The following is a 14,820-nucleotide window of genomic DNA, read 5'->3' on the forward strand; positions in this document are numbered from 1 at the left end:
CACTTTCTAGATCAATAAAAAAAACTTTTAAAGAAAAAATTTCAAAATAAGTTGCCACAATATATTGTCATTTCAATGTTCCAAAACGTTCACGATTTTCATGTTCTTTTTTTGTTTTTTTTTCCCGAAACTTTCCCGTTTTTTACTCTGTATGGAAATAAGTAGAAAAATATGTAAATTTTTTCCCTACAATTTGAAGAGAAATGTAAATGGAATTGAAATTAAGAAATGATCTTTGAATTTAAGGAAAAATTTAGCGGAAGGCGCTTATTAAGGCGCCTTCAAAATAAAAAAACTTCAAAAACTTCAAACTAAATCGGCAATTTTTTGAAAAAAATTTAAATTTTTCATGTCATAGCATGTATGAAATTATTATTTTTTTAATGTTCTCTCTCTGAATACAAACAATCCCTGAAAGTTACAGCAATGTAACATTACTTTTTAAGAAAAACTTATTAAGAGTTCACTGTAGCCTTAAAAGTTTTATTTTAAATTTTTTAGATCCTTTTACTTCCTTCAGCATATAAATACATTTTGGTAAATAGAAATTATCAAAAACAATTTACCCTTCCACTATTTGGGAACAATAGTATATTTTGGATTCAATTCTTCATGTTATATGCACTAATATAGCTAAGTTTTAATTTTATTAGTATTTTTGTTATATGTACTAAATATTCCCAACTTATACAAAATACTTCTCTATTGAAATAAAATTAGCACTATAATTACTTTTTTCATTTAATTTTCGGACATTAGATTACCTTAAATAATAAATTTATTAGAAGAAATTATCGGCGTTGCATACGCTACATGATTTGGACAATCCTATATTTCATGTGTAAGAAAATGACGTTTTATTAAAAAACAATAAATATAAAAAATATACATAATACAAATATAAGCCATGATGGCTTAGGGAAATGAACACTAGCTTTCCAATCAGGTGTCCCAGGTTCGATAACCGGCGTTGGCTGGTGGATACAAATTCTGCTCTCTGTTCGCACCTACCACAGTGCTGACGTAAAAATATCCTCAATATGGACCATGGGCTATAATTCCTTGGCCGTCAGGTTAATGATGGGAGGTTATCGTGATTTTCATCTTCATGTAACGCAAATGCAGGATAGTTCCATCAAAAAGACCTCTACAAATTTTATTTTGTCAAAATGTTTGAACCAGGAGTTCCATTGTTTTTGTCTTCTGGGATAGGTTCGCAATTACTAGACTACGGCATTGAACATTGATAGTTGTAAACTCAGAATTGGGTTGGCTGCTCAACGCCGGTTATGAAATAAGATAATACAGATGCCGAAATATAAAAATATTTAAACAATAAAAAATATATAAACATAATTGATAAAGTATTTTAAGAATGTATAAGCTAGTTTAAAGTACCTACTTTAAACAAATTTCTGTAAAAATAACGACTCGTTCCCGTACGTTACTTTTATTACATGCATCAAAATTTCCTTTTCAAAAACTTTTTTACACATAAAATGCAACAATTTATCCATTGCTTCAATATATTGAGGATATAACCAAGGAACCTCTCTATTTGAACTTCATTCTCGTATTTTAAATAGTAAATATCTGGACACTGATTAAAATTATTTTTTTTTTGCTACATTGGCTCAATTAACATTATTAATGTCCAAAATTGTCCATTTTGATTAGAAAATTTTTTTAATGTATTTATCGAAAACTTTTTCGTAATTGTAAGTTAATTCCTGCCCCTAAACAGAAATATAAATTACCCTGAAATTATTATTGTTAATTAAATTTAAGTTTCTTTGCTTTGAGGAAGCTTTAAGTTAATATCTGTGTTATGATCCCACCTTCTGAAAACTTCCCCTAAACAAGTGAGATATTGCTTTTTTTTTTCCTTTTTTTTTCACCCGAAATTGAATGAGAGTAAATTGCGACAATATGATAAATAATTTAAGAGAAACGAGTCAAAAAGATTTCTATACATAAAAATGAAACTCTGCGAAACTTCTTAACTTTTAGTCCCATAGACTCGTGTTAGTCTTTAAGAACTATACTTTTAATGATTTTTCCAGGGATTTTCTATAGCTGTAACATTGCTCGCTACATTGGACATAACCATTAGATTACGAGATTCAAATTTCATTGCTACCAATATGATTCGTGATGAAATCAAAATTGATTACAGATTTGACTAAAATTGCAAGAAATGCTGACTAATAAAATTCAAAATTTTATTTAAAAAAAATTTTAAATTCTCAACCTTTTATTGCGCATTTTTTTTCAGTGTAGTATTGAAAATGATGCAAGAATGTTTTTGTTTTAAGTATGAATAATTTGAATCTTAAGTTATAGTGGTCGTTACGATTGACTAATTAAATTGGTAATAAACAATTAAAAGTGAATTGAATTTCTACCACTTCTTACATTTATAATAGCCTGTGGCATAACTGTGATTGCCAATAGAAATGGCTTTAGTAATTTTTGTTACAGCTACTTTAAACCGGTTATAGTATTCGTCTGTAATATAAAAATAACGTTACTTTTTTCCAAAAAAACTGTTTAATATGTTGGACGAAATTGCGATGCAAGTGTTCCATCAAAAGCTCTTTTTTAGCTATCTCTTATGGATGTTTGGCGAGTTTTAATAATAGAAAACAAATAGAAAAAGAGGAAATGAAAGGCATATCTCATTCTATCAAAGTATTAAATGAGTGTTTAAGAAAGAATTCGTGTTTAAGTCATTATTTATGAGTCTAGCAATGTAAAGCCAGCGGTGGCGAATTAGATGATCACGTGGAATTGAATACACGTTTTAGATGGTGGTTCGGTTTCCACCAATAATGATTTGGAAAATTTCTGCTATAGATGTTCCTTTTGTATTACTTCAGTTATTTTTTCTCAGAATAACTAGGATTCAATAAAAAAAATTTCAATGTCCAGACGAATTACACTTTTTTTTTCTGATAAAATAATAACCAAATTTCTTTCATAGAAAGTTTTGTTATGTCCGTATAAGTGACATCCAAAAATGATGTCCTTATCTTATATTTTTTCATTACAATCTTAGAATTTTTCTTTATTTTAAATTATATATATTTTATTTTATTATAACCGTCGTTGAACAGCCGACCCAATTTTATGGGTTTACGACTACTAATGTTCAACTCCGTAGCTTTGTAATTTTGAACCCAATCCAAAAGACAAGAGAACTCCAGGATCGAATATTGGTAGAAATTTCCCTTCGTGGAGAACTTGTTGATGGAGCTAACCCGCATTTGCTTTACATGGAGAGGAAGACCACGAGAACCTCCCACGGTTAGCCTGACGGCAAGGGGACTCTAACCCATGAACCGTCTACCACTGAGGATATTTCACGTCAGCACTGTGGTCGGTGCAAGCTGGATGCGGAATTCGTATCGACTGGGATTCGAACCCGGTTAGCTGTATTGTAAGGCGAACGCTCTATCCTCTGAACCATCGCGGCTCTGAATTACTATTTTCGATGTACTATCCGCAAAATAAAAAAATAATACCACCCTGAATAACTCTTTGTCTAACGATCTGATCTTTATGTTTTTGCACTCAATCTTAATGGTTCAAGGGGGTGACCTCAAATATGCTAATTAGTGTAACCACCATTAATTAATATGCTAATTAATTATAATTTGTGTGATATTTTAAGTTGAGAAATCAGACACGAAAACGTGTTTACTCAGAACAAACATGCCTTTTTTTTGATGGATTCTGATTTCTGACCCCCAAAATATTGGAGGTAGCCGCAATCTGGGAAATATAGTCTTAACTGTTTGGTCCGCAGAGCGATTCAAAGTTTTGCACCTTAATGTTAATTTTACTTTTTGCGTATTTCGCCATATGTCGAGAAAAGTTTAAGCGAATTGAAAAATTTTCGCATACAGTTATAAAATTCATTTATCCAAAGACTATTTATCATTTTTTATTATGTAAAAATTATTTTTAGTAAATATTTGTTATTTTTCATTATTATTTTTAATAATAGTCAAGAAGATTTGAAATGTAAGGTATACAACTTTTTATATTATTTTGAAAAATGCAATTTATAAATGGAAAAATCACAATTTGGGCGAAATCAATCGAATAGTTCCTGACAAATTTGAAAAAATCGTATTTTTAAAATTTGACTTCTCAGGCCGATTTCGCTCAAACTTTGCATTTCGCCATGCAAAATTGCTTTCTTTATAATGATGTACAAAAATTGCATACCTTACAATTCAAAATTATACCGGCTATTAGTTGAATAAAATAATAAACATTTACTAAAAGCTATTTTTCGCATCTTAGGATAAACAAATTTTATAATTGCTTAGTAAACATAATTTTGCTTAGTATTGTAGCGTATCTACCACTACAAAATTACAATTACAATTCACTAGTATATAAGGCATGTTAACTCGACTGTACGTCGGGGTACCTTTTCATAGATGACGGTTGACATGGTCTTATACTCCTCTCCCCACAGTATAATCATTTTTTATTAGCATTCAAGAATAGAGATATATTAGGTGAGTTGACAACCGTAATTTAATATACCAATCAGGCTGATATATTAAATACAAATTGTGCATTCATCATATCGTGCGTGAAGCTGATTGTTTAGCTCTAAATCATTTAACAAATTACTTTAACGGTAATGTAAATATTCACCGCCATTATATAAGGTAGTATCATAAAATAACGTTCTGATAAAGAAAAAGCTCTTTAACTTAAAACAATCAAAATTAAAAATGAAATAAATAACAAAGTTAAATAAAAAAATTAATATTACAGGTAAATACCATAAGATTTCGGCTACAAAAATATTTTATTGGAGAACAACAAATTTATGAATTTCATTATTTTTATGCTGATGACAACCGAAAATTTTGAAATTAATGTAGAAAACTGAATCCTACCGTGTGATCTTCCGATCAATAAAAATGTTCTAACAATAATGGAAAACAACGAGTTCATCATTAGATACTTTATATAAACTACACAATTAGCTTAATAAATGCTATCCATCATTTGATAAGTTAATGAGTTTTTTAAAATATTGTAAGAAATTTAATTTTCAGAAAATTTCATTTTATTTATCCTTATGTATGTTCAAAATCGCTAAACTGTATATTTTGTAATTTTATTTTTAATGTAGTTTTTTTTTTCTGTGTAAATCTAGTGCTCTGGAATTCATAACATCAACAGCAGCTTACAGTGTTTATACGCTTTAACTTCAATAGATTGTACAGAAAAGATAGAATATATAGATTACAACTATTTCGCATTCTGTTACTTTGGACTGAAACTACTAGTTCCAGCAACAACGATTTTAGTAAGTAAGCACTGTTTAAATCAAATTATAAATAACAGGGTTCCCACGGGCCTTGAAAAAAATACAATAGGGGTAGTCGATATACGTAATAGCTAATTCGAATCTCATTCATTTAGATATCAATTTAACCCTTTCCGGAAAAACAAATTTTGATTGAAAATTTTAGTCAGGTAAAACATAAGAAAGTGTGACCTTAGACAGTTCCTTCCATATGAAGCAGCATACTTATGCTCCCTATTGTGTAAATAATAGTGGTTGATAAACGTTTAAAAGCTGTTAGTTTTATATTTCTGGTGGTTTATAAGACATGTTGAATTATTGTAGTCAGACTGTGTGCACCAGACGCTAATTTACAGTCCAGCAGCTTTTAACGACTCGTTCTCTTTTCTGGATATCTTTCTCTTAGTAGTAGTTGGTTGTAATAATAATGCAAGCTTTTATTTCTTTTGAAATTTGCTATATGAACTAAAAAAGAGAATCAGGGATGAAGTCTTTTTTCAGTTAAGAGAATGCCAAACAGGAGAGCGGGTCGTTAAACGACGCTGGATTGGAAAATCGCGCACCGTAAGGGTTAACTTGTAAGTTATCAATACTTTACATCACCCAAAACACTGATGGAAAATGTTTTTGCTAGTAGTTTTCTTATCTTTCTTCTCGGTTAGTAACAGATTTGAAATTACCAATCATTTTTTATTTCTCAATAAATGATTTTCTGAAAGAAGAGGGAAAGTTAATATTTGGCATCATCATCATGAAATTTATAATTTTCGTTCCGAAACTAGAAAACTATAAACATTTTAATGAAATACAAATAAGGGTTTCTACGATGTGAGAAAAATAAATTTTGGTGACAAATAAAAAATCTAATAGTGGTAGTAGAATTTTTTTATTTATCACCAATTTTTTGTTGTTGATTTTTATTTACTTGTCACAAGAATTTCTTTATTTATCACCACACTTTGATGATGATCGAAATTTTATACGTTTCAATTTCATTTTAAATTGAAGAATTCAAATTGTCAGTTTTCATATTTAGTACATAATTATTGACAGATACAAATTTGTAAAAATAACGGTGCCTAACACTTTATAATTTTTCAGGTCGCAATATCCTTGAGAAAAAAATTTTATTGACTATTTGCGTTTTAAACAGCGGCATATTAAAGGACAATTATTATATAGGAATGCATAATCAATTCTTAAGTAATGCATTAAACAGAGTGTTATTCATAGCAAAAGATATTCTGGCGATTTTTTTTTTACAATTGTATAATGTTACAAGGAGATCAGTCATAGATGTTGTGATTCAGTAACGACCCTTCTTTCTTTATTTCGAATAAAATACAGTAGAGTCCCAATTATCCGAGTTTCCGCTATAACGGAGCTGTCAAATATTTCAAGGATTTATTTTGCTCTAGTTTATTGTTCATTTTTAAAACTACAGCCGAAAAAAAATCTGAATTTTATCTTACAAACACCTAGGAAAACGAATTAGATATGTAGAACAACAAGAAGAGGAGAAACCAGCCTTCCTGTTATCCCTAAAAAAATGGCGAAACATTGCTACAGAAAAGAGTCAAAGTAATGTAAAACAAAAAACGATTAAGGATTTTTTTAAGTGAAAAACTCTTCAATTCTTGCAATTCTTTTTAAGTGTTTTTAAGTAAGCTTTTTAATTAAAATATGAATTATATGTGTTTTACTCATATAAATTTTGTATTTGTTAAATATTTTACATTTATACCTACTCTTTATCTTTCCTTTCTTACACTTTTCGCTTTAACCCTTAAACTTGTGCGCTCGAGTTGATTCGAGCGCGCTAAACAGGTCAAATTGTGCACACTCGAGATAATTCAAGCGCCGTTGTATTTTATGCTGCTATAATTTTTCACACTCGAATATAATCGAAAATTGAAAATAACAATGTGAAAGCTAAGAAAAAAAAATCGTTTTATTAATATTTATGATTTACATAGGATTGTAAGCTATAACACTTATTTATTCAAGAATAAAATATACAGAGATGCCAACTTGCTCCGGACAGTAAATGTATATTTTAAAGTGGTAGTTTATAAATTGTGATTCTTGGTTTAATAAATTCAATTCAGTAGATTTTTATCCACCACTAATTCATAGACTTATAAAACTTTATAGTACTTATGTCATGCTATACCTCTTAAAATGCAAGCAAAAATAGTTAAATATTTGCAAAATTTACTTTGTAGTTACTGACCGTTTTTTTAATTATTTCGGCGTGTCCGGAGTAGTTGGCATCTCTGAATATAACCTTTTTCCATGGAACAAAAGCGCAGTATATCAAAATTGTCCACCAAAAGAAAATACAATGCTCTAAAGTGTGTTTTTTACATGAAAAAATTGATTTTTTTTTTGACCGGTTTTTTTTTTCAAAAAATCTGTGCGTTAAGGGGTTAGCCGAGTTTTTCAATCATCCGAGTAAGCCATGGTCCACATTAACTCAGATAATCGGGACTCTACTATTATTTTAATCTATAACAACTATTATTACATCGTTGTTAGCGTAGGACAAAATCGCTATTGCTGTCGCACAGAAGCTCTAAAGAAGTTTAAAATTTCTAGATGTCAGCTTAGTTATGGAGTGAAAAATATCCCGACAGTTAGGAAATTTAAATAATGCAATAGCAATGTGGGCACTGAAGCGACAATTTGGCAATTTTTAGACACCAAACACAGATGCAACCGGTGTTTGTAGATCCCTACTTTTACGCATTTGTAAATAAACTATATAAATTAAAGTTTTAAAATCCCCATTATTAAAAAAAATATAGATTAATACAATTAAGACTGAAATATGCTAAATCTAGTTGCTGTTTATCACTGTTTGTGTTTTGTGCTTTAATGTTTCTTTTTTTTTTTTTTAGAACTATCATTTTTTTTTAACTTAACTTTTTTCATCATTAACTGACTCAATTAATACTTTTCTTTTAGGTATTATGGCTTGCCATGCTTTTTATTTCCCTCGGTATCACTTCAAATTATTTGTAAGTACAATTTTAATTATTTTAAATCAAATTCCTTCCAATGTGTCAACATCTTACTAACAATTTTTATAAATTTCTTGCATAGTTTATGTCCCGCCTTGTTCGCCATATCGAATCATCTAGGTCTCTCACAAAATGTTGCTGTATCCTTTTTGATTGGTCTAAAAAGATAATTTATATTATTCTTACCATTAAAAGTGGAATATGATAAATATATTTTTATTTTATAATCGCATTTCACTAACTGAGAAACAGTCTTAATGGTTTATAGAGTGGGTATTAATAAACATACATAAGGTCTCAACATTGCATAGCTGATATCAATTCGTTGAGAAATATTTCCATATGTGCCAGACTGTTTGAAACCCATAAAAGAGGAAAAATTGGTAGTTAAATTAAATCATGTGTAAATTTCTAGAAAAGTAGAGTGAAAACCTTTACTGCTTTAAATTACTGTTTTTAGTTACGGTTACAGTTTTATTTGAGGAATTTGCAATTTATTCTTAATTTTAAATAGATATATACCAAAAAGGGAAATGGTAAGTTAAAAAATAGAATGTGAAGGGAAATGGGTAAGGTCTTATTTAAATTTGGCACTTTAAAAATAAAATTCCGTTAGATGAAAGTGTATTAAATGATTAAACATGTCGAAATGTTATTTTCTTCGGAATATTATCTCAATACGACACTAATAATTCTTACATTTGAACACGTAAGTATACACCCACCGGCATTTATTGATCAGCTTTCGATGGCGAGATTGCGGCCATTTACCAGGCCCTGTTACAACTTTGGCCGCGTTTAGACTCCTTCTTTAAAGTTGTAATATTATCTGACTTAAAGGCTGCACTTCAAGCAATTAATGCTCCCAGCCGCTCTCGAATTTTAACCATCGACAATCGCTCAAATCTCCTCAAATGGTTTGCCAGTAATAACAAGATAGTGGCTCTCCAGTGGATTCCGGCCCACTGTGGAATCCAGGGAAACGAGGCGGCCGATCTCCTGGCAAAAAGGGAGGCCTCTGTCCTACAGAGATCTAATTCCAGACTTCCTTTCTATAATATCAAAAGTCTCATAAAGAACATCTCCAGGGCCTCTTTTCACGAGGAACTCAAAAATCGTAATTCCAATGAACTATGGCTTAAACAGATTCTCAATGTCTCTCAGTGGCCTAGGATGAAATCTGTCGCCATGTTTCGTCTGATAACTGGCCACGATTGCCTGAAAAAACATCTATGTCGCATCAATGTGGTTCATGATCCCTTTTGTACATTGTGTGAACTCCACGAGGCAATGGACTTGTCTCACATGTCAAGGCGCCCTGCTCTTCCTCGAAAATTTATCTGGGAATGCTACCGGAGTGCTCGCTCCTATTTATAGATTAATTGTTTTCTTTTTGATATTCAATTGTCTTTTAATGTGCCATTGGAAATAAATAAATATATATATATATATATATATATATATATATATATATATATATATATATATATATATATATATATATATATATATATATATATATATATATATATATATATATATATATATATATATATATATATATATGTAACGGAAAGCTTAGTTAAATTCACCTGGTAAATGGCTAAATGGAAAAAGTTGCTACAGCTCTAACGTTAGAGCGAAAAAATCAGATTTTAAGATGAAAATTGAATCAGATGTTACTTTTTATTCTTTAAGTTAATGCTAATGTGAAGCGTTATACTTAGGAAAAGCAGTAAAAAAAATTTGCGCTTTAACTAAATTAACAATGGATAACGTAACTAACACTTCAGTTCTACGAAGTATTACAAATGCATAATTTCATATTCTTTATATGACTACTTACATTATTAATATATTTTAATGGATAAAGAAATTTCTCTCCCTGAAATAAATTTAAAAAAAAAAATTTAATAATTTAGTTACTAGTTTCTATCTTTTTAGAAAAAAAAGTATGCGAGAAAGTATGAAAGTTTTGGTTATTAATTGATTAAATATAATTCGTAGAGCATTGTATTTCCTATTAATTAAAGCATCTTCAAGGTATTAAAGTATTCATAATAATTTTATTATGATAGTCGAAGATTAGAATATATAATCATAAAAATTGTTAAAAATGCATTGGCATGCTAGAAACGTACTATTTTTATGTTTTACTTATCAAAATTGAAATATTCGTTGTTAAATTACCTTGGGAATTCTCCGCTTTTTTTTTCGTTCGAATGTTTTGTTATTCTTCCCAATTTTTCACAGCGTAACATTTCAAATTCTGAAGATAAAAAAGCACACAGTTCAAAAAAAATAGATCTTTATTTCAGTTATTCTTAATATATTGATCACGTAGCAGACAGTGAAAAAAGTTTATATTTTTCTTGATTTTAAATTTCATTTTCTAATCTTTTATTCAAAGAAGATACCACCTTTCTTTAAGAGAAATTCCTTTTTTCAATATTCCATTTTTTCATTCCAATGTAGCAAATAAAAGATTAAAATTCATTCACCTTTTTATAGAACTGGGTTTTTTTTGTAAAAAATGTAAAAAAATCCTCTAATAGTTAATTTTTTTAATCGTAATTAAGAATAATCTTGGGAAGTTTATCATCAAGAAATATTTAAAAGCTATTATTTAAGCTTTGCTTAAATTTTATTTTATTTTTTTTTAAAAAAATAAAATTGTATTTTATTTTTTTACAAAATTTAATCATTAAGTAGATTTGTAACAATTTTTCTACCAAATGTAATAATGAAGTAGCCCTTTCAGAGAATTTTTCTTAACAATTTAATAATCAAGTAGGTTCTTCATACATTTTTTCTGCACAATTTTATATTCAAGGCTCTTTGAAAATAATCTAAGGCTCTCAGGGGTTAAACAAAATTTATATAGAAAAAAAAGCTTTTTTAAAAACAATATATGTTATTATACATTCTTTTGCACTACAATTAGAACTATTTTTCTAGCTACATATTTTTCTAGCTACATTCGTATAATAAGCTATAACTTTTTAAATTTGTATAAAAAATCAATGACCATTGATATATTCTACAACAGTGTTTCCCAAAGTGTGGTACGCGTACCCCCAGGGGTACGGGAACTGTTTAGCTGGGGTACGCGTTCTTATACGAAATATCTTGCAACAAACAGAAATTCAAAACATTTTATTTAAAAACAAAGCTAGCCATGAAAATTTACGATTACGTATTTTTCTATTGGCTATTTTTTGCAGAGTTAACAGTTAATAATTAGCGGTGTCAACAGCTAGTTGCGATTTTTAACTTTTGTGCGATTTTTTTATAGTTAAAAAATGCATTCATTTTTTTATTAGTGGTACACAGCGTTACGAAAAATTTAGAAAGGGTACACAAAAGTCAAAAGTTTGGGAAACACTGTTCTACAAGCATTTAATTTCTGTTTGGTTTAACTCATTGATTTCCGATACCTTAGTTTGTAGTTAAAAAAAGAGTATTTTAAAAAACAATTGAACCTTGATATAGATTTCTGCTGCCTACAACTCTTTATTTTTATATCATTAATATATTGTTGTTGCTACAAATCTATCGTTTCTTTCAAGTAAATATTAATATGATATGAAAGGGTTACCATAGATCGCTTTCACCACCGTTTACAAGAGTAATAATAACTTGCTTTAAAAACACACTTTACACTAATGTATCAAATGTTCAAATATCAGAACATGTTCTTGCATCGATCAATCTATATATCTATACCGTTGGCTAATTTGAAAATCAGACACTTTGCAAAATTCCGAAGGCACTTTTCAATGCACTCGTTGCAATTAGCCTAACTAATGATGTCGGTAATTTGCAAAGAGCTGGACTTTTCATTTAGCCTACGACATATATATCTATGTCGATTACATGAAAGTTGTCCGGATAGTGCTTAAATTATAAGTCCTTAGCAATATTTAGGGAGTAACTCTTCTCGCTTTTGGCAATGGGTCTCCTGACATCTTCTCATCTGTAGCAGGTTTCCATAAGGCTTCAGCTGAATTAGCTATATCCAGTCTTGTTGGTAAGTAACATATTTTCCTCAAGTACTCATATTTTTTTCCATGCTTACAAACCAGCTACTATATGATTTCCATAAGAACTTCGAAAGATATTTCCCACTTGTAGTCAAGGTTATAGTACATTAAACTATTGCACTCCATTGACACCTATGAGGTAGGGTTACGACGGACGATTAAGAATGCAAAAACGTGGTGATTATTGAAATTCAAGATTTTATTATAGGAGATCAAAATTTGAAACTTTTTCAGGCATATGTTTTCAGTTTACTATTGAAAATAAATGCAAAGAATGCTTTTGCTATAAATAGGAATAACTCATAGTAGCTGCGAGTGAATAATTAAAGAGATTATAAATAAATAAAAATAAACAGAGTTTAATAGCGAATGAGAATGAATAGATATTTAATAGACTTTTAATAGCGAATGAATAGAGTTTTTGCATTTTTAGTCACATGTGGCATCCCTGATAAGTGTCCCCACTGATAAGCGTCGCCACCTGACAAAAATCACCTATGAAATTTAAAATGTTTGTACCTTTATATTTAGTTACCTAAAGGCTGCACATCAGGCAATTAATGCTCCCAGCCACTCTCGAACTTTAACCATCGATAATTGCTGAAATCTTCTCAAATGGCTTGCAAGTAATGATAGTGGCTCTCCAGTGGATTCCGGCCCACTGTGGAATCCAGGGGTACGAGGCAGCCGATCTCCTGGCAAAAAAGAGAGCCTCTGTCCTACAGAGATCTAATTCCAGACTCCCTTTCTATAATATCAAAAGTCTCATAAAGAACATCTTCAGGGTCTCTTTTCACGAGGAACTCAAAAATCGTAATTCCAGAAAACCATGACTTAAACAGATTCTCAATGTCCCTCATTGGCCTAGGATGAAATCTGTCGCCATGTTTCGTCTGATGACTGACCACGATTGCCTGAGAAAACATCTATGTCGCATCAGCGAGGTTCATGATCCCTTTAGTACATTGCGTGACCTCCACGAGGTAATGGACTTGTCTCACCTGTCTAGGTGCCCTGCTCTCCCTCGGAAATCTATCTGCGAACGCTACTGGATTGTTTGCTCTTATTTATGGATTTATTGCTATCTTTTTGATGTTCAATTGTCCTTTAATGTGCCATTGGAAATTTAAAAAAAGAATAATAATATATTTAGTTACCAGATCATTCTTAATTATAAGTTGTTTTTTAGCAATATTGCATTACAAATGTTAAATTAATCTTAGTTTTATCTTAGTGAATTATTAGTAATTGATTTAAAATACTCATATTGTTTTTACAATTTCAACCTTCAATCTGTTAATGTATCAAGCAAGGTGTTTGACCTCTTGTATAGCTACCACAATGTTGCTAAATTCAATATGTTTGTAACTCAATGTATTAATATTTCATGATGTATGGTATAGTTACTGGATTTGTACGCTAATATAGTTCAACCAGACAAGGTATTAATGTAGGATCAAATTCGTTCGAGATTATGGCTCAGCGTGCTGCAGAATTTCAGTATATTTTAGGATATTTTATTGAGTGTAATACATTATCAACCCATGTATTAATAGTTCTGTGTATGTCTGTTGTGAAGGTGCTGGAATGTTCGTAACATGTGTTGTAGCTGGTTCAGTATTCATGACCCAATCGTTCAGTCTCATGATCCGTCCATTCCTTAGGGATATAGCATTTTACATTTTGGCCATAAGCTGGACGTTCGCCCTCTTTTTTACGAACAAATCATACTTGTATCATGGCATTGGTAAGTTTTTTTTCGTTTTGCTAATATACATTCTGAAATTTCTTTTAAGTTTAAGAAAAAATTAAAACTTACCTTTTATCCCTACAGTCACACTTGTTGCAATTTCCAGTGCATGAGGAAAGATTAAAAATGATACTGCCATCACTTTTAATCTCTTCAATGTTTTTATAAAATATCAAATAAAAATAGTCTAATACCCTAACTCCCCTAGAACATTTATTACAACACACCACCTACTATATATAACGTTTTTGAACTTGTACATTTTGAAATAAATAGGATAAAAAAATTTTAATAAAAGTCTGTAGCTTTAGAAGCAAAACTAAGGACCTGTTCAGAAACATACGAAGAAACAGCTCATAATAGGAAAGCGCCCCTTGTGAAGTACGGTGACATTTCTGGGCATGGGTTTCTATGCAATAGTTTTCTATACTTTTCGATAAAAAATAGAAAAAAAATGTAATTTTAAAAAAATCTATAGCTTTAGCAGGAAAACTAATTTCAGATTTTAAATCCCCTAACTCGAATTAGGCAAGGCCGAGTATTTGTATGAATGCAACAGAAAATGTGTTTCTTAATGAAATAAATACACAAATTATTATAATGATATGCCCCTTTTCACATTTTTTTTATTTTGTTTAAAACTGCTCAAACATGACTAAAAGACAG

The 14,820-nt window shown here is 30.1% G+C and overlaps 1 protein-coding gene across 4 annotated transcripts in view; it reads left to right on the top strand.

Moving 5' to 3' along the window:
• LOC107441922 (mitochondrial sodium/calcium exchanger protein) overlaps positions 1–14,820 on the top strand; it is a 72,097-nt gene that overhangs the window by 25,585 nt on the left and 31,692 nt on the right. For all 4 annotated transcript variants that reach the window (XM_016055331.4, XM_016055334.4, XM_016055333.4 and 1 more), the window contains exons 3-7: positions 5,186–5,338; positions 8,306–8,358; positions 8,444–8,501; positions 12,289–12,391; positions 13,984–14,151. In XM_016055331.4, coding sequence (XP_015910817.1) covers positions 5,186–5,338; positions 8,306–8,358; positions 8,444–8,501; positions 12,289–12,391; positions 13,984–14,151 — 535 coding nt within the window. The remainder of the gene's footprint in view (positions 1–5,185; positions 5,339–8,305; positions 8,359–8,443; positions 8,502–12,288; positions 12,392–13,983; positions 14,152–14,820) is intronic.

The sequence above is a fragment of the Parasteatoda tepidariorum genome, chromosome 1 (assembly GCF_982258835.1).
Source record: "Parasteatoda tepidariorum strain Cologne lab strain chromosome 1, Ptep-v5.0, whole genome shotgun sequence".
NCBI classification, from domain to species: Eukaryota; Metazoa; Arthropoda; class Arachnida; order Araneae; family Theridiidae; genus Parasteatoda; species Parasteatoda tepidariorum.